General features: G+C 37.2%; 1 protein-coding gene across 7 annotated transcripts in view; it reads right to left on the reverse strand.

Moving 5' to 3' along the window:
* Znf326 (zinc finger protein 326) overlaps positions 1–26138 on the reverse strand; it is a 38855-nt gene extending 12717 nt beyond the window's left edge. Inside the window, exons 1-8 of one of the 7 annotated variants that reach the window (XM_004635741.3) lie at positions 25981–26138; positions 23145–23189; positions 15016–15051; positions 14810–14921; positions 12335–12740; positions 9829–10027; positions 5543–5654; positions 262–409 (exon numbers count right to left, since the gene is read on the reverse strand). In XM_004635741.3, coding sequence (XP_004635798.1) covers positions 262–409; positions 5543–5654; positions 9829–10027; positions 12335–12740; positions 14810–14921; positions 15016–15051; positions 23145–23189; positions 25981–25996 — 1074 coding nt within the window. In that variant the 5' untranslated portion in view covers positions 25997–26138. Of the gene's footprint in view, positions 1–261; positions 410–5542; positions 5655–9828; positions 10028–12334; positions 12741–14809; positions 14922–14961; positions 15052–23144; positions 23190–25980 lie in introns of those variants that run through there. The other 6 variants (XM_023720304.1, XM_023720303.1, XM_023720306.1 and 3 more) reach the window with 6 other exon arrangements.

Consider the following 26138-nt stretch of genomic DNA (forward strand, 5'->3'; position numbering starts at 1 on the left):
GATAGGTATGAATCTGTATCAGCAAATGGTTGTTAAATTCTTTTTCCTGACATCTCTGCCAGAAACTATGGGAAATATTGTACAATAATTTCTCAAATAACAAATACAGACTTTATTAGACGATCTAATTCTGGGTTAATTTCCAAACAACTTTACTTAAAAGAATATTTATTAAATTTTTAGAAACAGATTAAGGGAAACAGAAAACAATGTAAATTCAGATCCGACAAAATGCATCTCACATCTGAAACAGCTACTTACATGCAAGAATTCCATAACTACTTTATCAAATTTGGTTTGCTTCTGAATATGATCTAATGTTTCCTGGTGTGAAGAACTTTCCAGATGCAGTTCAATATCTTTTTCTTCAAACGTTCGGAATTTACAAAATGAACATGTGAATGCCATTCTATAAGAAACAAAAAATTTCTTTAAATGTGACTGCATTTACCCCTTTAGAGTTCCTAAGAACATAACATTAAAATTAATTTTGCTGGGTTACCAAGATAGCTCAGCAGTCTAAAGCACCTGCTTAGGCAACCTTAGGCAGGAGTGCAGGGACCGCAATTCAATCCCCAGCACCACATGCTGCACCAGCCCTGCCCTCAGGGCAAGCTGAGCTGGCCACAAAAAGAAAAAAAAATTAATTTTACCAACATGACTTCCTTTCTTACATATTATGATTGATCTGAATTTAATTTAAATCATAAAAAAGTGGTACTTTTTTTTTTTTTTTTTTGGCGCAGAACTGGGGATTGAGCTCAGGTCCTTGCACTTGCCAGGGAAGCGCTTATTCCACTGAGCCATCTCCCCGCCCCCCCCCCTTTTTTTTTTTTTTTTTTTTGCAGAAGTGGGGATTAAACTCAGGCCCGTGTCCTTGCCAGGCAAGCGCTTATGCTACTGAGCCATCTCCCCAGCCCCTAAAAATGGTACTTCTTTAAGTATCCTTTTGGACAGCATAGTCAATATATCACTTTGCATGTCTGGTCCATCTTGGAACCTCTGGGTATGAGAAAAATGGAATTAGCAGATCTATATGGTATCCATTTCAAGTATAGATGCACTAGAGCCAAAGTAAACATCAGAAAAGTACCATGTCAAAAGTTCCACAACTTATTTGACACTATTCCATCTGCAAGTATCTGTACCATTAAGGTTCTATGGTCAATAAAGCCAGGCAGCACACCAGACAACTATGACTCTTGAGTGATCAAGTCCTGCCCACTAACATCTACTTCAGTCCTGGACTAGACAAATGTACTTATTTAGAAGCTGAAAAACCACACCACTGTGAATTCCCCTTTTAATTGTTTCTATTTCACATATGCTGATATTTCTTCTTTTTCCTCAATTTTGACAACATTCTTCTTACTGGTTTCCCATCCAGTCCCCAGTTTCCAATTAATTCTTTACACTGCTATATTGGATTTACTTTCCTGGTTGAAAGTACAAGCTTTTGCGCCGGCCAGATAGTTCAGGAGATTGAAGCGCCTGCTTAGGCAGAGTGCAGTGACTGGGTTCACCCCTGGCATACTGTGCCGGCCCTGCCCCCGTGGCGCACTGAGCCGGCAACTCAGATTGGGTGTAGTGGCACATGTGTGTAATCCCAGCACTTGAGAGGCTGAAAACAGGAGAATCACTATGAGTCTAAACTGTGTAGTGAGGCCCTGTAGACTCTATACTAAATACATTTTTAAAAAAACAAAAAAAAAAAGAAAGTACAGGCTCTGGAGATAATTGCTGGATTTATATCCTAGCTCTTTTTGTGACCTTGGGCAAGATTCTTAACTTCTTTCCCCTTAGTCTTTTTCATGAAACGAGAAACCTTATAGAAGTGTCATGAGGATTAAAAACAAATATTAAGGGGCCGGGGAAATGGCTCAGTGGATTAAGCACTTCCCTGGCAAGTGCAAGGGCCTGAGTTCAAGCCCTGGTTCCACCAAAAAAAAATATATATATATTAATACACATAGAGCCCTGGTAAAACTAATTATTTAATTATTAAAGAAGTAATACCATTACTACTGGTCAAATGCTTCATTAGCTCAAGTCTCAAAAACAAGTTAAATGGCTTCGACCTGTCCTTGCTAGGCAAACACTGTATCAATGAGCTTCATATCTAGTTGCTTTTTATTTTTAAGACAAGATCTTCCTAAATCACCCAGATTGGTCTTGAACTTGATATCCTCCTACCTCTATGAACTTGATATCCTCCTACCTCTACCTCCTGAGTAGCTGGGATTGAAAACTTAAATCACCCATTCAGCTAGTACTTTTATGAATTATTGTAATTCTTTTTTTTGGCGGAACCGGGCGCATATTCTACTGAGCCATCTCCCCAGCCCCTGAATTATTGTAATTCTTAATCAAGTTAATCCTATTCTTTATCAAATCACAGTGAATTAGGAACAATAAACCAGAAAGAATGATTTACTGAATCTAGATACAAAAAGCACAAAAGTATACCTAAAAGACAAAATCACCAAACAAAAATTAACTGAGAAATGACATGCAAATGAATTTTCTTTTACTACAATTTACAAAAACAAAACTAATATATATTACCAAGACCAAGCAAAGGGTTCCTGTTGACTTTGAAAAAGAATCCACACACTAGAAAAATCTCTATCAGCAAGTTTTCATATTCTAAATTTTATTTTTTAAAGATCAGATTTTAGGGCTTGGGCAGATGGCTCAGTGGAATAAGCGCTTCTCTGGCAAGCGCAAGGGCCTGAGTTCAATCCCCAGTTCCGCAAAAAAAAAAAAAAAAAAAAAAGATCAGATTTTAGCTACCTAATAAATTCACTTATATGACACAATTCATTCTCTTCCTGCCATCCAAACAAGTCAACTTTTGAAAAACAAAACTATTTTGAATGAGAAATATATTGAGTTTACTTTTTAAATTTTACATTATTTCTTTTCCTAACTGGGGATATAGCTTAGAGGCACAAGCACCTGCCTGGCTGCACAAGGTCCTTGCTCAATTCCTAGTACCAAAAAATAAAAAGACTGGCACTATATTATTTCTTTTCCTAGCATATTAGTTCCAGGAAAACTTCAGAGATAGTGACTTCAAAAAGTATCAATTCTAGTCTTTTTTTTTTTTTTCATTTCCTAGTTTTATTTTCTATGTATAATCTGTATTTTATGTATGTATTTTTCTACTTTGCCTGCATTCACTCCACATTATTAGTTTTATAATCTCCATTTTTAACAGTAACCTAAAAGCCTTAAAGGGCTCATGTCAAACACTACATCTATTTAATCACCCTAAGGTGGGGACTTATTTCACACTTGGAGCAATTATAAATAATGCTATATTGAGCATATTAGCAGATTAAATTACCTCATGTTTTAGTGTATTTTTCTTGAAGAAAATTAAGAGGTACAAAGATCAGAAGAATGTTTTCTTTTTTTTGGCTGCCTCAGGATACCTTAAGGGCAGGTCTGGAAAGGCAGGAGGATCTGGGGATCAGGGGATCAAACCACAATATCCTGAGCCTGACTGACTTTGCTTAAGCAGGCACTTAAACAACTGAGCTGATGGGCAAGTCCCCCCCCCCTTTTTTTTTTTTTGCGGAACTGGGGACTGAACTCAGGCCCTTATTCCACTGAGCTATCTCCCTGGCCCCAAAAGGTACAAAGAAATTTGAGACATTTTAAAAACTAATTGTTGGGGCTGGAGAGATGGCTCAGTGGTCTAAAGCACCTACTTGAAACAAGCTTGGCAAAGCAGAGGGACCGCGGTTCGATCCCCAGCACCACATGCCAGCCAGACCCGCCTCCTGGTGGGCTGAGCTGGCCACACACACACACAATAAATAAATGTAATAAATAAAAATAAATAAATATTTAAAAAAAAAAAAAAAACTAATTGTTTTCCAAACATTATATAGTCACCATCAAAATATCACTGTTCTATGGCTGCACATTACCGAATCAGCATTTTTCTCCTCCCTAACAAAATAACAGACTATTGTTTACATTTTCAATTTATCTAAATTACTGTGTTTGCACGTTTTCCTAATATTAACTAGCTGTTTGTTCCTTCACCAAACTATGTATTAGATATCTCAGTTGTCGTATTTTGCAAAACAAAATTGGGGAAAAAAGAAAAAGGTCTTAATTTAGATGTTTTATCTAATTTAGACATTAGTCTTTTTTCATGACTGTATTTTCCAAGACTGTCTGCTTTCCAGTCTCTAACCAAATCTGTTCATTATTTCTTTGATAATTTATTAAATAACTTTTAAATCAATAACCTCTTTGAGGAGAGTAAAATATTTCACCTATTTTCCTAACTTTTCTTTTAGGCTTTTAATTTATCTGGATTCATTTCAAATAGTGTAAGGTCTAAACTGACAAGTTCTACTTCTTCAATCAATCTCCTTTTGTCTGTAATATCTCTATTATTTATTACAAATGTACTCTGTTCACCAGCTAACAATTCTTTCCTCCTCCCCACCTTTAAGGTATTTGATAAAAGGTCTCACTACACAGGTTGGACTCATAGTGATTCTCCTGTTTTCAGCCTCCCTGGCGCTGTGATTACAGGCATGCACACTGTGCGTAGTCTCAATGGCCGGCTCAGGGCACACAAGGGCAGGACCAGCATGGCATGTGGTGTCTGGGATCAAACCTCCATCCTTGCACTTGCTTAAACAAATGCTTAGTTTGCTGAGCTATCTCACCAGCCCTCCATAAGCTAACAATTTTAACACACTAGCTCTATGACCACTTTGTGTGTGTGTGTGTGTGTGTTCACATGCACACGTGAATGATGCTACAGATTAAACTTAGGGCCATGTGCAGTTAGGCAAGCACTCTACCATGCAGCAACATCCCTAGTCCCTACCATATACTTTTAATTATTAGTCTCTTAATGATTCAGTACCTAAAAAAGGTAGTGCCTAGTCTATTCTTTTCACAATTTTCTCTGGGATCTGGATTGGAAAGAATTTAAAACATTTGTAATATTCAGATTACCTATTCAAGGGGCCAGGGAGATGGCTCAGTAGAATAAAAAGCTTCCCTGGCAAGCGCAAGGGTCTGAATTCAAACCCCGGTTCCACAACAAAAAAAGATTACCTATTCAAAAATATCACTATCTCCACATGGTCAATTCTCAAACTGGACTGCTGCCTTCAGGTTATAACATGCATTTCTTAATAATACTGTTATTTCTCTATATTTTAAAATTTTGAGTAATCATTATAAATAGATCTCTTTTTCTTATACTAAGTACTGATTTATATTTAAAAAATCATCTATGGCCAGGCATGGTAATGCAAACCTGTAATCCCAGCCCTCAGAGCTGAGGCAAGAGAATTACACTATATAATGAATTTAAGGCCACCCTGAACTATACCATGAGACCTTGTCTCAAAAATAAATAAATAAATACATAAATAAATAAATAAAATTGATATATCTTGGACCCAACCTCATTCAACTATTGGAAATTTTTCATATTCCAATTCATGTATTTACCTTTTCTAGAAAATTATTATTTAGCAAGTTCAATTTTTTACTCACTAACCTGTATCCATCTCCGTATTTCTCACTGTTTTTTTCTCTTCGGCGCCTTTGTTTTTCTCGCCGAGCCTCAATTCGTCGCTTTTCTTCTTCTTCATTTTTTGGATCAGATTTTGCTAGAATATCAGACAAAGCATCACAACTAAAACTCATTTTTCCATTTACTTTTTCCAGCCACCAATTTACAAAGTACAGATATAGAGGATTAACTGAGTAATCATTATTTAAAATTTGAGACCACTTAGCATTTCTAAAACTTGATTCCTTTTTCTTTTTTGTATTTTAGGGAAGGGTCTACAGGGTGTTCAGGGTCTCACTACTAGATCAGACTTGGAGTGATTCTCCTGTTTACAGCCTCCCAAGAGTTGGGATTACAGGCCCACACCACCACACCTAGTCTCAATTGCTGTCTCAGCATGCCCCGGGGTCAGAGCTGGCACAGCAGACCCAGGGATTGAACCTCCAGCCCCTGAGCATGCTAGCAGGCATTTTAATCTGCTGAGTTATTTGGCCAATCCTTTTGGTTCATTTTAATAATCACAAATCTTGTCACATTTGCTTTTGTGATCATGTACTACACATTTTTCTCTAAATGTCTTCATTGTTTTTCTTAGTCTTACTCTAAGCAATAATATCCTTTCAGCTACCTAAAATCATACGCTGGGAAACACTGAAGTAACCTTACCTAGTATGAAAATTTAAGTCCAATGAACAGAAGTGAGCCCTGGGTCCAAGAATTTATATTCTTATCATAGGAGCTGTCCCAGAATTTCTTAAAATGTGTAAAACTCCAAAATAAAGGCAAGTTCTTTCCTTCTAATTATCACCATGACAAAATTCACCATGTTAACCATTTCAAAATCTACAATTTAGTGGCATCAAACATATTCACATGTTGCACAGTCATTAACTATATACCACCAGAACTGCTCATCACTCTACACTCCAGTAACCATGAAAGTCACTCCCCATTTTCAACCCTAGTCTAAGGTTCTAGTACTTAGTAATATCTGCTTTCAGCACTCTGGATACTTCATTTAAACAGAATCATAATCTCTTGCCTTTTTTTTTTCTTGTTCTGGTTTATTTACCATGTGTTCATCCATGTTGTATCACATACTTCCTTTTTATGGTTTACTAATATTCCACTATATGAACACATTTTTATCCATTTACCTACTCACAATATCTAGGTCATTTCCACCTTTTTGCTATTATGAATAACAATGCTACAAACACTGGTAAATGAGTCTGTGTACTCTAATTCCTTGGAATATCTGACCCTTGTAGAACAGCTGGTCAAACATCGTCTGTTTAGTCTGAGGAACCAGCAGTCTCCCAGAACAACTGTACTCTGCGCTCCTACTACCGGGCATGAGATGCCGGTCTCATCTCACCCTCGTCAACACATATTCTTTCTCACACTCGATAACAATCTCTTAGAGTTAGGACTGAGGAGATAGCTCAGTAGAATAAGTGCTTCCCTGGCAAGCACATGGGCCCGAGTTCAATCCCTGGTTCTTCAAAAGAAGAAAGAAAAAAAATCTCCTAGAGTAGGGCCACCCAAATAGCTCAGTGAATTAAAGTGCCTGCAAGCAGGCACAAGGGCTGGGGGTTTGATCCCTGGACCTGCCATGCCAGCCCCGCCTCAAAGGCACACTGAGAGGGTGATTGAGACTGGGCGTGGTAGCACATACCTGTAATCCCAACTCTTGGGAGGCCAAAAACAGGAGAACCACTACAAAGAGTCTGACCTACATAGTGAGACCCTATAGACCCTGTCCTCAATACATTTGGGGGGGGGGAGCAGAACCGGGCATTGAACTCGGGCCCTTAAACTTGCCAGAGAAGCGCTTATTCCACCGAGCCATCTCCCGGCCCCCTCAATACATTTTTTAAAAAAGGGTTTTTTTTACCTACTTTCTAATCTGTTGCTCAGGCTTTCAGTGTCCTAAGAATTCCTTGTGAAATCCAAAATCAAGTAATTTACTCCTATATCGTCTAAGAATTTTATAGTTTTAGCTCTTGCAAGATCTTGCGTCATAGTTTTACACGCAGGTAGACTCAAAAGGACTACTCTCTTCTATAGCACAATCTTCACATCTCATTATAAACCAGCTAACCATAGCTATATGGGTTTTCTTCTGGAATTTCAACTCTATCCCACTGCTTATATGCCCATGTGCCAATATCACAGAGTCTTGATTATTGTTCTATAGTAAGTTTTCAAACAGTAAAATGTGTCTACTATTATTCCAACCTGAACACATACAATCTCATCTGAAATAATGAAATATGAGTCTTTAGTTGAAATTCTGGTAGAAATTGCACTAAATCTCTACAGTAATTTCAGATGTAATGCCATTTTGACAATGTTATCTTCATCTAGTTCCATTTTTCCATTTTTTTAAGGCCTTTAATTTCTTTCAAGAATGTTTATAATTTTCACAGTATACTTTGCACTTCTTTTGTTAAATTTATTCCCAAGTATTTTACTCTTTATGATGCTACGATAAATGAAATCTTCTCAATTCCATTCTCAGATTGACTCAAAATTTACAAGTCAATGTAAAACTAGAAATTTGATGACTTCTAAGTTCCATTATATCTAGAAGGTTAAAAGCAAATTAATTTTCTAGAAGAAAAAGACTGACCCAGTACCAACTTTAAAATTTTCTTCCCGGGGCTGGTGAGATGGCTCAGTGGTCTAGAGCACCTCCTTGGAACAAGCTTAGCAAAGCACAGGGACTGCGGTTCAATCCCCCAGCACCACATGCCAGCTGGCCCTGCCCCCTGGTGGGCTGAGCTGGCCACACACACACACACAAATAAATAAAATTTTAAAAAAATAAAATTTTCTTCCCTTTGTCCTCATATACTGTCATGTGGTACAACATGCAATTTCCTTAACAATACCTTCAACAATAAGAATGACCACCCAGAAAGGACTCTGAATCAAAATCATATAAAATGCCATTCTAGGGCCGGGGAGATAGCTCAGTAGAATAAGCGCTTGCCTGGCAAGCTCAAGGTCCTGAGTTCAATCCCCAGTACCGCAAAAAAAAAAAAAAGGCCATTCTAAAAATACAAATGGGGACCGGGGAGATAGCTCTGTTGAATAAGTGCTTGCCTGGCAAGTGCAAGGGCCTGAATTCAATCCCCAGTTCCACAAAAGAAAAAATAATAACAATAATATAAATGTTTTAGCTCTGAGTTACTTTTCTCTCACTACTAGAACAAAATACCTGACGCTCAAAATTAAGGTAGGATCTCACAGTTAGTGGAGGTTTCAATCCATACTACACTGGCTCCAAGGCAGAGGACAACCATTCATGGTACAGAAAAGAGCAATGAGTAATGGGTGAAGCAGCAGTTGCAGCCTCTCTTCCTTTCTACATTGTAATGCAGGATATCTGCCCCTGGCCATGTGTACCACTCACACCCATAATCCCAGCATTGGATCATGAATTAATAACAAACTCTAGCAACTGCCCCAATAACCGTGTGAGGCTTTGGGGGACAACTAGATACAAACTATAACAGGCCCCAATCACACACAATAGAGAAAAGGGTTATCAGACAAGGGATAAGAATTTTAAATAGTATATTAGGATAGTCATGACTGATTAATAATTATACCAGGAGAATCACAGATCTAATTTCCATAGTTAAAATTACATAGTTTTTCTACACAATACTGAAAAATTATCGTAAAACAATGAATTTTTAAAACTAAGAAAAGTATAAAAACGAGGTATATAAAGTAAAGACATTAATATGATGAGCTGTAAAGCACTCAAGTCTATAATTTCTGAGGATAACCCACTGACTGCTAGACAGTGTTGGATTGTTTTGCTGAATTCAAACACCTGTAGTATTCAGATGCCAATAGAATATCCACCTCTGACAGGACTAAAAAAAAAGGGGGGGATACAAAGGAAAGATCATGTTGTTTTTATGTATACAGAATAGTTAGGATAGATTTACAGCTACTTTCGCTTAATTCAATGAGAAGAGGTGTACTAACAGTGTTTGGACAGGATATCCTGTCTGCTTCTTGTACTATGGATAACCACTAAGAAGATAACAATGTACAATGTATTGATTATCAAAACTGTCCTATTAATCTGCTTTGAAACTGTCTCATTCATATTTGTTTCTCAATAAAATTTAAAAAAATAAAATAAATAATTTTTTTTAAAAAAGAAAACCTTAAAAAAATTTAAAAATAAAAATAAATAAATAAAACTAAGCTATATCCTTAACCATAGCAGTTGTTTTCTTACTTACTAGGTGATTTGCTGAGGCTCATCTTCTCCATAGGTTTTGCTAGCTTAGGTTTCTTGATAAAGGTTCCACCAGGCTTATTAAATGGCTGCATCATTTTTCTCTTTATTCCTCTCACAACAGCAACAGTCACATTGGTGGGTTTGTTTTGATAGTCAACAACAATTCCAGGTCTATGAATGCTTCCAAAATCACCCATATGCTGTAAATTTGTGAAATCAGTACATATCAGTATACTATCCACAGATACAATACAAACTCATAAAAACTGTCACGTTATCTATTTACTAGTTTTCACCTGAAAATTCCCTGGAATGTAACTAAATTTTACATGTCCACTCTGAAAAAACACATTTAAGAAATTTGTAAATAAGTACATGAACTCAAATCCAATGAGTTAGTAATTTCATTTCAGGTAGAACAAATGTGGATATTCCTACCAGTTTTTTTAATTTTCACAATTCAAAATTATTTGAGATTATAAACACCTATGTGTCTGTCAGGAAGTTACCACTTGTACAACTCTCTGACAACTCCTCTTCAGAGTTCCTAAATGATGTTTTTCCCATGAAAAGACCTTAAAAGAAATCTTTATTTTTACTAAAACCTGCCTTAAAAACTAAGATACACGAAGAAGATCATATTTGTAGTGTGATGTTAAAAAGATCCAGAACTCATTTACAATTTCTCCCTGTTGAAGAAGGGAATGAGAAGGCAAGATGGAACATTAGTATGAAATAGGAGAGTTAAAGCATAACCATGCATCAACTTCCAAGACACACTTCAGATAAAGAACTGCATCTGACGTTCCATTCATATTCTTACCTAGAGAAACATTCTGACCCAGGAGCCCAAGAAGCAAACATTTGCAGATGAAGAGTCATCCCATCAGATGACTCTGTGTCCCTTCCTCTTCTCTTGCCTTTAACAAAATCCACTACAAGAGGCCACATGTCCATAGAAATTTACCTGCTAATCTTATTTCAGAAGGTAAAGATTAAGGAGTAATCTGAAGAGAAGGACCCAATGGGAATTGTACAAGTGAAGATTAAAAATGAAGATCCTATTGGTATCTACTTCATAAAGAGGAAGAAAGAAATGCCCATTCCGACTAGAATGGTAAATACAAACTACAGAAATATTTCTTTTACTAACATAAACACAAAATTGCTATTTGAGGTCTCATTAAGAAAAAAGTCCTTTGCCTAAAATAATACGCAGCAGGTAAATGTTCATTGTTTTCTAAATTTTCAAACTGAAATGGATTTTCAATTTCAAAATAAAAAGGCTACTGTTCAATTTTCAGATAACCTACACCACCAAGTATAATGGAACTGCAACACAGTTGCTTACATTTGGGTGTTATTCTTAAGAATACCTATCTAACCTAGAAAATCTGAATAAACGTTTCCAGGCAATTTACACAGTCACATTAATTATCTATTAAAGGTGCAATGCATTTTACATAAGACTAACAGTTAAAAATGCAAAATTTCTACATAAGTATGACAAACTACACTCATGTACCGAAGGCTGAAATAAAAAATGTGTGCCTTACATTTTTTTCACTCAGAAATATCTTCTTCTGTAAAGAGAACATTAAGAACTGACTCTCAAAAATACTTACATTATACCAAAAACACAGTAGCCTGTATACAATCAAACTAGGTAATAATTCCACACTCAACAATACAATTACCATGCAAAATTTCCTATCAAGTTACCTAAGAACAAAAGCATAATCTTTACACTATGTAACCTGAAATTAAGCACCTGCAGACTAATATATTTACGCACTTAAGCAATAATTCACAAAATATTACTTCCTAAGAAGAAGCCATAGATACGTATGATCAGCTATGGAACTATTCTTGATAGTCAAGTTAGTGATACAAGGGGAACTAAAAAAAAACCACCAAAGGGACGTACTGCAAGAAAATGAACTGACAAAATTATACTGGCCACAAATCATTCTACAACCTATTACACTCATCAACTTCTTCACCATGTAATGTGGCTAAGCTATAGTGAACTATCACCAACTTTTAGTCGCTTGTGTTTAATGTGAAATATAAAGCTTTGAGAAAATTCTATTTGCTAGTTTAGTAAAAAGTATAAACATTTTATCATACATTGCACCTTTAACCTGATCAAAGACTCAAAAAAGATGCAGTTATCTTTTACAATAATCCAAGAAACTGTCCCACCAGCAAAACTGCTAGTGTTTTACAAGGAAAATGCAACTCCTTTTAACCCCTTTTAGACCAAAACCTAATATCCTCACCTTTTTTTTATAAAGGGAGATTTGGCATAACTTTACAATTATCTTAAACTGCCACTTGTTTTCTAAGGTGCTAGAAAAACTTTTACAGTCAACCTAAAACTTACGTTTATGACTCAACTTTTTCACTGGGACAAACAGTGTTTATTCTAATTGAAAACCATGGTCTTGAAAGGGTTTAAAAGAGTGACTAGTGAAAAGAATCTGAAAAGATTCTGTTGTACTTACTCCTCGGCCTCGGCCTCTGCCTGTTGATGGTCCTCCAAAAGCATCATAGTTTCTGCTTCCAAACGTACTTTCAGGATAAGCAGGCGTTCCTCTCCCCCGAGAGCCTACAGGTGCAGGCTTCATATGGGGTGAAGAAAAACTGCTGTAGGAAGAGTAATTCTCTCTTCCTCTGTCCTCCATAAACCCAGGCCTCAATTTTGAACGGGAGTAAGGTGCTTCCCAGCTAGACCCGCCCTGGTTTCTACCTCCGAAAGAGTCAAGGCTATTCCGGTAGGAGCTCTCAAATCGACCACCATAACTACCTCCGAAGCGGCTTTGTTCGGGTTCATTAAAACCATAGCCAGATCTGTACAGATCTCGCCCACCCAGAGAAGACCTGGAGTCGTAAGACTCATAAGGTCCAAACCTGGAAAAGTTGCACAGTGAGGGAAAAAACAAAAGTAAGCTTACTAATGTTAGACAATTCAAAAGACAAATTATCAGATGACATTTATCAACTAAAATTCATATATACCATACTGGTTTGCACAGTTCTACTTTTGTTCACACTTGATTAGGGCTGGGCAGTTCAACATGAGATCAGATAGAAAGATATCTGAATCAGTTTATAAATATGAATTGAATTTAATGAGCCTTAGCTTAAGAATGTTTTTTAGTAGCTTTTCCATTTTATTACAAAGAAAAGATTTGTCTGTAGTTACTTAAGCCCAGCCCTAGTCTTGGAAAAGTCATTTGCTAAAGTTCACAAGCTAGTCAAACATTCTTTTAATCTACCCCAATACTGAGAATTACAAAGCATGTACAACATTGTGGCTTTCCATAGGAACACAAACTAAAGACTGAATAGATATAGGCTATTTGTGACACGGAGCAATCCTTTTGCACCCCAAGTAATCTTTATCACAAAACTGCCTCATTGTGTCTATAATAATCAAACTTTAAGGAATTATCTCAAGTTGTAAAATCTGACATTCTACCAAACTTCAGCCAAGAGCAATAATCAATCCCTAATCATTTTTACTTGTAGACTAATAAATCTAACAAATATAAAAGGATAAACACATAGAATATAAAAGTAAAAGATCAATAACATATATCCTCTGCTTTGGAATTTTCAAGGCAGATGAGAAGGAGTATATTTTATGTCTTCAGTTATTTAAAAAATAATTTACTGTCAAAAATTACATAAAAATACTCTTTAAAAAGGGAGCAAACAGTCTCCTCAAAGTTTTAAAAGTCAACAGAAAAAAACAAATCAAATTACTTCTCACAAATTCTAAACATGGATTACAAAAGCTTCTTGTTATCTTACAACACAGTTTTATAAAGGCCTACAATTACACATGAGATAAATGATAACATCTACGGACAGGTTATGCACATTACACTTACAATGTAACAGGGCAATAACTGACATACTGAAGCATTTAAATATATTACATTACTTCAATTATTTACAGATCACTAAATAGAAGGAACTATTTACTTCTGAATCTCAGTAGCCACTTAAAAAATTCCTTTTCTAACTACAAATCTCAAGCTTTCTATCACATAACAAAAAATTATAAACTATTCGTGTTCTTGATTTTTCTCTATTATAAACCACAGTAATACACTTGAAGCAAAAGAAAAATAAGCATCATTCAGTCCATCATTAAGGAATCCAAATCTTTCAATTTATGAGGAAGGTCCATGGTTTAAAGTACCTCCTAACTACTTTTAATTAATATTAAGCAGGAAGCTTTGTGTCTCAAAATGTAAACCAATCCCTTTTCTTGAAATACATCAACTCTACCACCTGTAGTTAAGTGTGAATTTTACACAGTATCAGTAGTGAAATAGAAATACCATCTAGATTGTGAAGATGTTGTATCTATGACTTTTAACACAATGCTTTTCCTAATCTTAGCACAAATGTTTTTGGTGTTAAGTAGTAACTGCCAATACATAACTTGAGAGTATTTTTTTATTACAACATGGTCTTACAACTTAACTTTAAAATTAAAATGAAAAGAACATTTCTCTTAAATGTTTCTTAGAAACTAAATGTTGCGAAACTAGTTCAGTGAAACCTACTCTAGTCAGACTGTTTCAGTGCTTTATGTAACAACCCCCCATACAAAAGATTGTTTTAAATCATTAAAAGTTTCACAAATATTTCCAACATATTTTATGTCATTTGCTTAAGACAATTTTGAATAAGGAGTTGAAAATAAAAAAAAAAAAAATTAAGGATGTTCCCTGTTAAAAATAGAGTATCTTACTGTATTACACTGAATAGTAGTGGTTTTCCTTAAATGCCTGCCAGTAATCCTATGAAAATTTTTATATGCACTAACACCTTTTTTAAACATTTAAGGTGATTTATCCAACACCTAACAGTGAAATTTAAGAATCATAACACGCCTAAGGAATACTTAAAATATATCCAGAATCTTATCATCATCTATTTGGCCAAGTGATTAATCAATTTACCTGCTACCCCCACCACCACCACTGTGATTGTCCATGCCATATGACTGGTTTAGGTAGGAATCCATGGATCTTTGACCCCCATAGGATCCATGGCCATAGTCACGATCCATCCCTATAAGAGTTTAAAAAGAAAAAAATTAAATGCTGCTCACCTTTATTGGCACTCAAAAGAAGAAATTTTAGATAAATATCCTTGAATGTCAGACCTCCATAGGATCCAGGGCCATAATCACGATCCATTCCTAAAAAATTCAGTAAGATATTTGTCAGTAAAATATATTCTTTTCAAAATCTTTGCAAAAACACACTTTCACATCAATGGCTTGAGATAGTAATTTATAATTAGCACTTAAATACATAAGACATTGAAGGAAAAAGCACTAAGATAATATCCTGAAAAAAATCATACTTGCTAACAAGGCTTGATATTTCAAAGAAAAATGCAATGAGTAAAAACTCCCATATTATAATTAAATTCAATTTAATCAATATTTACTTGACTATAAGACTAGAAGACTTAGTATTTGGTAATATAATGTATGTAAGATAATAAGTAGTTCCTATTCTCAAGAAAAGTCAGTGCCTGCTTCAACAGAATGCAGCGGCCAGGTTGATCCCCAGCCTGCCATGTTCTCCCTGGCCCTGACCCTGGCCCTGGCCCTGGCCCTGGCCCAAGCCCCAGCCCCCAGGGCATGGTGAGAGAGCAACTGAGAATGGGTGTGGTGGCACCACCTGTAATACCAGCACTTGGGAGGATGAAAACAGGAGAATCACTAGAGTCTGATCTACGTAGTGAGACCCTATACACCCTGTAGACCCTGTCCCTAAATAAAAGTCAGCATTTAATATCAAAAGTTTTTGATCTAAGTATTGTAGGATATAAATACACTGTACTTGTTTTCTGCATCTAATTCTCTTAAGCTGTCCAAAAACTCAAAATCTGCCACATTTTCAACTAGCCATGTGCACAGAAACTAGGATAGGTATTTTTAAAAAATATAATCACAGGGGCCGGGGAGATGGCTCAGTAGAATAAGCGCTTCCCTGGCAAGCGCAAGGACCTGAGTTCAATCCCCAGTTCCGAAAAAAAAATAATAATAATAATCACAGGATGGGACCAATCTTTGGCATCATGTCTGTAAACAATAAGGACTCAACACATACTTAAACTCTGAAATTCTCCTGAATAAATGAGTATGAATTCTAGCAACACAATAGGGCACTAAGTATATTTTAGTAAGCTACAATTACACCTAGATCCCAACTTCTGATATTTAAAAAAAATTGAGGCTTCTAGTTCTGTAGTAGAATTCATTTTTTTTTCTTTCTTTCTTTCTTTCTTTCTTTCTTTCTTTCTTTTCTTCCATCCTTCCTCCTTTTTTTCTTTTTGGTACTGGGAATCAAACCAAACTGAGGATCCTGCACTTGCTAGGCAGGCACTGTGTGGCTGAGTTTACAATTCATTTTCTATAAAATTCCTTAAAAATTTCATTACTCTCTTTCCCATATCTTATATATAAATAAAATAGTACACACAGAGCAAATACTTTATATTTTAACATTAAATTTTATTTATAATCATTTCACATTTCTAGTCCTAAGACTAACAATATATTGACATTTTTACAAGAATACTACTCAGAATCCTGCAATTTTAAACCTGTAAGCAATTAAAATAATCAAATTTAATCTTCTCATTTTATAGATTTGTAAACTAAAGTCCAAAGAGATGAAATGATTTTCCCAAAGTCTCATGGTATCCTCTTACTTCCCTCATACTATGGCTTCTATGTGAAAAATTTTTATCTATAACCCCAAACACCTGTTTGTTGAAATCTTCTAGTCTTTTAAAGTCTATTTCAAATATTAACCATTCACAAAAAACTTTGATACTGTCCCATGTAAGTTATCACCTTTCTTCTACTGACAAAAGTCTGTTGATCTCAGGTGGTACTGATATGCTGTCATACATTCTGCTGTGTATGGCCTCATCTTAATTTATACTACTAGTTTTGTGGTAAGGATCTAGTTTTTACTAATTGTTTTTGATACCTCCTGAGTGGCAGTTCTCACAGAATGACCTGCTGATCACTGGGACTTACTAAGACCCCTTTCCAATGGGTCCATAAAGTCAAAGCTATTTTCATAAACAATACTAGAACATTATTTGCCTCTTCTTTTTTTTTTTTTTTTTTTTTTTTGTGGAACTGGGGATTGAACTCAGGTCCTTGTGCTTGCCAGGCAAATGCTTATTCTACTGAGCCATCTCCCCAGCCCCTATTTGCCTTTTGTTCATGGTATCAGTGTTTTCAATGAAGGCAGAAAAGCACTGCATGATAAAACTGCTGGCACTTTAGCATAAATCAAGGCAGTGGCACTGTATTAAAAGCCATTATACTCTTTGATGTCACATACCCACAATAAAAAAAAAAAAAAGTCATTTGATGTTCTTAATGAAACAGTTGTGAAGGCTCCATGATCAATCTTAGGTGCTCTGGTACAACAGCAGGAGGTATATATTAAATATACAGTATACAGCAAGAATATACAAAACATAAGTACACTGTTAACATATGCTATATCTCTCATTACAAAGGATAATTTTAAGAATATAAAGTTTTCAACATAAAAAGTTTCCTTGTAAGGACCCAAATTAAAAAATAATCCTAGGGGCTGGAGAGATGGCTCAGTGGTCTAAAGCACCTACTTGGAACAAGCTTGGCAAAGCACAGGGACAGCGGTTCAATCCCCCGGCACCACATGCCAGCCAGCCGCGCCCCCTGGTGGGCTGAGCTGGCCACACACACACACACACACACACACACACTAAATGTTAAAATAAAAAAAATTAAAAAAAAATAAAATTTAAAAAAAATAATAATAATAATCCTAGCTTTGGGAGATAGCTCAGCGGTCTAAGTACCTGCCTGGCAAGCACAAGGACCCGAGTTCAATGCCCAGTACCACATGCCATGCTGGCCCCAGAACCCAGGACACGCAGTATTGCCCTCAAACCGGGCATCATGGTGCATGCCTATAATGCCAGTGCTGGGGGCGCTGAGACAGGAGGATCAATGTGAATCTGAGCTGCGCAGCAAGACCCCATATCAAATGAATAAATAAATAAATGATTTTTTAAAATAATAATAAGGGGCAGGGGAGATAGCTCAGTTGAATAAGTGCTTGCCTGGCAAGTGCAAGGCCTTGAGTTCAATCCCCTGTTCCGCAAAAAAATAAATAAATAAATAAATAAAATAATAATAATAATTCTAGGGCCACCAGACAGCTCAGCGGACTAAAGTGCCTGCTTAGGAAGACACAGGGGCCAGGGGCAATCCCCAGAATACACTGAGGATTACGACTGGGCATAGTGGCATGTGCTGTAATCCCAGAGCTTGGGAGGATAAAAAACAGGATCACAAGTCCGATCTGTACAGTAAGACGCTGCAGACCCTGTAGTAAATACATTAAAAAAAAAAAAAAAAAAAAAAAATCCTGAAATTAGGCATTGTCAGGGCTGGGGAAATGGCTCAATGGAATAAGCACTTCCCTGGCAAGCACAAGGGCCTGAGTTCAATCCCCGGTTCTGCCAAAAAAAAAAAAAAAAAAAAGCTAAAATTAGGCTTTGTCAGCGACACAAAGCAAAAGAAAAAAATTGTATTTCAGCTAGTTTTTAAGTTAACTGGTTATCTTTGGATACAGAACTGTAGGTTTTTTAATTGTGTTTTTTATCTCACTATGGAGTCATAAAATAGCACTTATTGAGCACTTATTATATGTCAGGAATTGTGTAGTACACAAAATTAAAGCTACTTTTTTACAGCAGTGATTCTGGTTTATTGTTCATAGTACTGTCACTATTCGGTTAAAGAGTAAAGTCTTTATATTGTATAGTCAATGTAGTTAAAGGAAATAGATTCTGTAAATAAATAACTTCTCTGGCCAGGCAGGCTTGTGCATGCCTATAATCCCTGAACTTGGGGGAGCTGAGACAAGAGGATCACTGAAAGTTCGAGGCTAGCCTGGGCTACAAACTAGTCTGAACTGTATACTGAAACCCTGTCTCATAAAGATTTCAATTTTCTTTTCCTTTGAGACAGAGTCTTTCTATGTAGTTTAAGCTGATCTTGAACTCACCATGCAGCTCAGGCTAGCCTCTAACTCATGGCAAACTTCTTGCCTCAGCCTCCAGAATTCTGGGATTACAGATATGACCCATTACACATTGCTCTAAAAAGCATTTTAAAAGTAAAACTTGGGGCCGGGGAGATGGCTCAGTAGGATAAGCGCTTGACTGGCAAACGCAAGGATCTGAGTTCAATCCCCAAGGATCTGAGTTCAATCCCCAGTTCCGCAAAAAAAAAAAAAAGTAAAACTAGCCTGGCCTAATGTCGCATACCTGTAATCATAGCACTCTGGGAGGCTGATGCAGGAAGATTTCAAGTTTAAGCCCAGCCTGAGCAACATAACTTAGACCCTGTCCCAAAATAAAAACGGGCTGAAGATGTAGCTTATTGCAAAGAGTCTGGGTTCAATCCTCAAGATCCTCCTGGCTCAGTCTCTGAGAGTGCTAGGATTATAAATCTGTACCACTACACCTGAATTCTATTGCCTTTTATACATAAGCAAATTACCTTTTGATTCTCAATACTTCCTGGATACACCTCACCTTTCTAGACTTGTCTTCAGGCTGTTCAGTAAAAACCCATTGTGGTCAAACCAGTCTTAAGTCTTCCTGAAACAGGATACTCAGCCCTGTGTTCATGCTGTTATCTCTACCTGGAATGTTCTTTTTCCTATTTACATAGGATGAGGTATTATGAAGAAGGAAAATGTACAGACAATAGAAATACAAACTTCCTTCCAGACAATGTGGAGAAAATCAGTACTTTAACATATTTTCTCCAATGCCCTCTACTTCATTTCATAAAAAGCTAGAAAATACAATGCTCACAACGAAGTGCATTGTTAGCTTCATTTGGTACCTAGACATCCTAAGGCCTATAATATTCCTTCTCTAAATACTCTCAAGATTTGCATGGTACTGGAAAAGCAATGATATATAAACTCTTACTAGCAAAATAAAAGTTTTTAATAATTAAGAAAAAAAAAGATTTGCATGGGCTCCTTTAAATCTGTGCTCAAATGTCACAAAAAGGTGACTTTTTTTTATTTATTTTAGGGAAAGGTCTACAGGTGTTCAGGGTCTCACTATTAGATCAGACAGGTGCACTTTAATCCTCTGAGCTATCTGGCCAGCACAAAGGTAACACGTGAAACACACCACTTCTTAAACTCACAGCATGCACAAATACACATGTCCTCTTTCCCTGCATTACTTCCTTTTCATGTACACACTTTACTTTTTAAATCTTATTTTCTATATACCTTGTCCCACTATATTGAAAAATTATTTTCTATACACCTTGTTCCACTACGGGTCAGCAATATTTGCCCATTTTTTGCTCGCTGCAATAGTCTCAGCTTCTCAGACACTAGCTGATACACAATCCACTAAATATTTGTCAACTGAAATCCCTGAAATACAGATTCTCATTTGTACAGTGTAGATAACTAAAATAACTAAGAACTCAAAGTACAAATTTTCTTTTTTTGGCAGAACCAGGGATTGAACTCAGGCCCTTGCGCTTGCCAGGCAAGCATTTATTCTACTGAGCTATTTCTCCAACCCCAAAGTACAAATTTTCAAGTAGTAGTTTTTAACCCGAGATGAAGGCAAAATCATTCATAGTGCTTTTAGTATTACATGCCCTAAAATTAAGATTGAAGAGGTCTAGGGGGCCTGGCCCTAGCTCAGTTCTTTAAGTGGCTGCTTCGACATAGCAGTCAGGCTCATGTTGCTGTGGTTGGATCCCCACAACTCCAGCCAGCCAAACCTGCCCTGAAGGCATTCGGAGCCAAAAAAAAAAAAATCCTTATTGGGCCGGGGCGATGGCTCAGTGGAATATGCACTTCCCTGGCAAGAGCAAGGACTTGAGTTCAATTCCCGGTTTCGCAGAAAAAAAAAAAAAAAAAAAAAAGACTGAAGAGGTCTAAAGTATAACCTGAACAGACAACTTAAGAAAAACCTCCCCAGGGGACTGTAGTAATCATCCTCAGATGAGAATCACTATTAAAATTAAAATTATGAGGGAAAAAAAATAGAAACCTTTACATGAGTATTTTGTATAACTATTTTAATAAGGACAAGATATTTAATTTCAAGTCCTACTGCTAGACCTTAAAGCCAATTCTCCAATAAGGCACTATAGCATTCCAAATCTCTAATAAAAGCACCAGTCTTCCTCACTCCAGTTTAAAATCCTAGACTCATATTTATTCAGACCTCTCAATTTTTTTTTACCCACCAGTCATCAGCCTATAAGTTATTAATGTTCTCCAATTTTTGTGTTGGTTTTTTGAGACAGGGTATCCCTATGTAGTTCTGACTGGCCCTGAACTCAAACACAGAGCCCAGTCTGGTCTCAAACTTGGGGGGATCCTCTGCATCAGCCCCAAGTGCTGAGATTACAAGCATGCATTACCATACCCAATGAAAGAATGGATTAGTCTACTCATTTATTTATAGCCAAATGTGATTTATGGGGGGAAACCTACTTGGAAGTGGGTCACTGGGCCTCAAAGGGTCTATCTCCTTCTCTCTTCCCTTGATCTGCCTCTCTGTTACCTGCCTGCCAAGCCCCTCTGCCATGCTGCCCTGCCTCAGAACAGGCCAACTATAGCTTGAAACTTCACAAACTGTGAGCCAATACAAACTGTGCCTCCTTTAACTTGCAGGTGATGGGTGCTACATCTCAGGGCTGAGAAAGTAACTAAGACAACTGCTATCACCACCTCCCAAATATAAGGTCTTAATTTCCCTATATCTAAATTTCTTAAAGCTTTTTAGGTAACTTTCCAGATTATAATCTAACCTGCATGTGGATGCTAGTTAAAATTACATTGGCAATTTATGTCACTCTTCTCAAAAATATATTCTTCAGCTGGGCATGGTGGTGTATGCCTGTAATCCCAGCACGTGGGAGGCTGAGGCAGGAGTAGTGCAGTTAATTCAAGGCCAGCCTGCACTACATGGTAAGACCTTGCTTTTTTTAGAGAAAAAAAAAAAAAAAAAAAATATATATATATATATATATATATATATATATATATTTCAATAGTCATTTATTTCAATGTTCATTTAATACTGACCACCTCCCATACAAAGCCTTTATAGGACTCACAAAATTCAGATTTTCTCTTCATCCTCAGATAAAATAAAAGCATAATTTTTTGTCTAAATAATTTTAAAGATGTGAAAATAGGGTTAGGGTTTAAAGACGAATATTTAAGAATTCAATCTCTGATCTATAGTATTTCTAAATCTGTGTCCCTATCTTTACCTACTGTCAATTTCAAAATTCCTTAAAAGATAATTAAATCTTGCGAAGGATAAAACAATAATTTCTTTTTCAACATCCTTAAATTGTTATATGCAATTTATTGTGCTAATATCCTGACAAAGAAGTCTGATAACTATCAAAATACCACCCAAATGTACTGTCCATCTCTCTCATGATTTTTATCTGCAGTCAAAAGTCTAATATCATGTTTATGTAAATAAATAACTAGGGGGCCGGCCAAATAGCTCAGCAGATTAGGAGGTTTGATCCCCAGGCCTGCCGTGCCAGCCCCACACCCGGGGCAAGCTGAGACAGCAAATGAGACTGGGCATGGTAGTGCGCACCTGTAATCCCAGCTCTTAGAAGGCTGTAAACAGGAGAATCAGTACAAGTTTGATCTAGTACTGAGACCCTGAACCCCTGTAGACCCTTCCCTAAAATACATAAATAAATAAATAAATAAATAAATAGGCTTCTTCATGTGTTCTTCCACATCTCTAAATAGCAACACATTTGAATACACTGAGAAAATGGACTCAAAAGCAACTTCAACATTCCTTACAATAGAAGCTATACAGAACTCAGTCAATAATACACTTAATCTAAGTTACTAAACATCAGAGTCTCTGATTCAAAATAAGAATTTAGCCAGTGTCCTATAATCCTTCACTTAGAATTTGGTTAGTCTTTGTAATAAATTAAAAGAATATAACTGAAATAACACAGACAAAAAAGCAACCCTAATGTGAATAACTCCTATCTTTTTCTAATCTCAAATACCCAGGTCAAATTAATACTAACAACATCAACACTGAGGAGTGACACATCAAGAACCAAAACAATTTCTGGAAAGATACCTTATTTTTGTGAGTTTAAAAAACTGAAATGCAGTCCCTCAACAAATTTAAGAGAAAATCAAAGAGGACACTTACCATTAAAGCCCTGATAAGCATTTCTGCAAGCAGAGTGAGTATAATCTATGAAGACACAGTCAACAGAGAGGAATTAGTGAAATACTAGCAAAAAATCTAAAATTACATACCCATACAGTAAAACAAACACAATTTTTAGATGCTATTAGCTCAATTCCCTGCAAATTCTGGACACAAATGATTACCAATATCTATTTGGGAAAACATCTCTTCTTCCCTAGCTCCCGCAACAAACAGCATGCTCATCATCCAAATCATGGCATGCCACAATCAGTCTGTAACACCGGCTATGTAACAGCTAAAAGAAGGGATCCAGTACTGATTTATAGAGTAAAAAAGGGAACTAGGTGAAATTATGTATTAAATGATGAAAAAAAATACAGTGAGAAATGAATCTATGTAATATTTTTAATTAGTTTTCTTTTAGCTCTTCATCTGCTCTCCAGATTTCAAAATTTTATATAAGAAATGCAAATGCATATATATGTACATATGTGTGGCCTATACCTGCCAAGGATGTGCTAACACTGAAGACAGAAGATATCCCAATTTCCTTGTCAAAATTTAACAATGTTAAAAAAAAAAAAAGCAATGTTAAATCCTTCAATTAATACTCAAAGAATGGAATTAAATACATCAGGCCTGGTGGCCCACACTGGCAATTCTAACACTCCGGGAGGCTGAGGCAGAAGGATTGCTGTTGAGTTCAAGGCCAGCCTATGTTATCCCTAACACAGTTTTGTTTTGTTTTTTTCCCCATAATTTTATTGATAAACAAATAGGAATGAGACCGTTTCAAATCAAATTGGTAGGATAGTTTCAATAATTCACACATTGCATACATTCTTCCTAGTGGTTAATTGCTGTACAAGATGCGGACATGAAATCCTATTTACAAACAACATTAGAACAAATCGCTCTATTCATTAAGAGAATGTAACTATATATCTATCCTAACCACTCTGAATACACAGATACAAAATGGACATTCATCTGCATCCCCTTTTTTTGTTAAGTTCCGTTATTTGAGTATTATAGGTGTGTCAACTCAGCAATATATTCTAAAGGAGTCCAGTAGCCCATAACAGTACTGGGTCTTCCGCTTCACTGGCAATGTCAGAAATTGTTGACCTGAGTCCCCTACAGCTCAACATAACAGCATGGCTTTACTTCTTATATTTCGTTTTTATACTTTTCTACTGGATGGTTAAGACCAAGGTAAAGCAGGACCAATGCAACAAGAGTTGTAGCTTTTGGGTCTGATAAGGTCAGTGAAATCCCCTCAGGATTTATCCTGAGATCCTGTACCTCAGATTGTAGAACCTTTGTCACCTAACATAGTTTTTAAGTGCAGGTATATGGTGATTTAAAAAAAAGCAGACATGCTAAGTTTTATTACTCTCTTTCAATTTGCTAGAGAAAATGGATTGCTTTATTGCTCCCACTGTCCCCTCATCACCACTTTGGTAGCCTTTGCTGTACCTTGTGTACTGTTAATGACGTCAAGCTTTGGCACAATTATATTTTTTTTTTCACTCTCACTGTGGCAAATTTCAAATGTTAATACTTTAAAGGTATCTATCTCAAAATGGATCAAAGTCCATGTATAACAAAGCCACCACCTTAGTATGCTACTGTAAGAGCTAATTTCCTATTTCAAAGTAACTAAAAAGTAACCACAAAAGAATTACTGTTCCTAAAAAAAAATTACTTTTCCCTTTCATATACTTACATATGGAAGTTTTAATTCTTTGTAATACAAAATCAAAGAAAAAACCAAAACCTCATTCAGAACGATTCATGCCTAGGTCACACCTTAGTTCATGTCACAGTGCCTTTTCTCGTTGAGGTTAGAGGCTTATGGACTGGTGAGCTGCTTTTATTTAGAAAAGTCTAGTTAGTGAGGATTAAACCCAGGTTCATCATACAAGCTCCTTTCCAGGCCTCACTAACGCTGTCACTACACATTGCTTTTATCTGAATGCTAATTCCCATTAAAGCTGTGCAAGATTTGAAGACAGCCAAATTAATTCTACTTTGTGACCCTGTAAATGCAGTGTAAAGATATGGTGTCACAGACGACTCTAAGCTATTGTTAAAATTCCATTTAATCATTAAGCCCAACACACGCTGCCGTGTACGTGAAGGGCATCTGATGTTTGCTGTGCCAGAATTCTAAGTCCTATTCATACAAGTCACAAAAAAAAAAAAAAAAAGTGCTTCGGTTCACAGAATATTCGCAAGTCAGATATTAAGAACTAGATCATTTTGATGAATAAAAAGAGCCCTATTTGTTAACCAAGACAAACCGTTTCATTCTGTGCATACAGCTACCTATATTGGCACTTAATAGGTCTCCCTTTAAACTCGTCTTTCTGCTAAACAACCAAAAACACCTTCACCGTGAGTAAGCCTCTGGAAATTCTGTTTGGCCAAAAGTCCCCCGCGGTTGAGGATGAACAGAACTGACCATCTGGGGCACTGCCCCGTGGGCAGAATGCGCGACCGGCGGGGACCCCTCGGCCCCGGGCCGGGCGTCGGGGAACCGCGCGCCCAGAGGCCAGGGCAAGTCCGGGGCCGAGCTCGCGGGCCCTCGCGCTCCGGGGCGCCCTTCCCGGAACCGAGCCCGCTCGGACCTCCCAGGTGCCCGCCGGCCCGAGCCCCGGCGCGCCGGTCCACCGGGAAGCCGGCTCCGGGCGCTGGGCCCGCGCGGGCCGGGCGGCCTCGGGGCCCACAGAACAAAGCCCACACGGCCATTTTGAGACGGCACACAGACCCCTGGTGCAGGCCACCCGCCTCCCGCCCACCGCGGCGGCCAGCCAGAGGCAGCGCTTACCGTCCTCGAAGTCCATGGTGGACGCTCGGGACTGAGGGTCGCGGCGGCGCTGGGCTGAGTCGTAGCTACAGAAAAGCACCCGAGATCCGCGGTCCACGCCAACAGTCCGCGCAACCGAGTGCCGCGCCGCGGGCCGGGAACCCGCAGGCCACAGCGAG

Source organism: Octodon degus, unplaced genomic scaffold (genome assembly GCF_000260255.1).
Source record: "Octodon degus isolate 3935 unplaced genomic scaffold, OctDeg1.0 scaffold00074, whole genome shotgun sequence".
NCBI lineage: Eukaryota > Metazoa > Chordata > Mammalia > Rodentia > Octodontidae > Octodon > Octodon degus.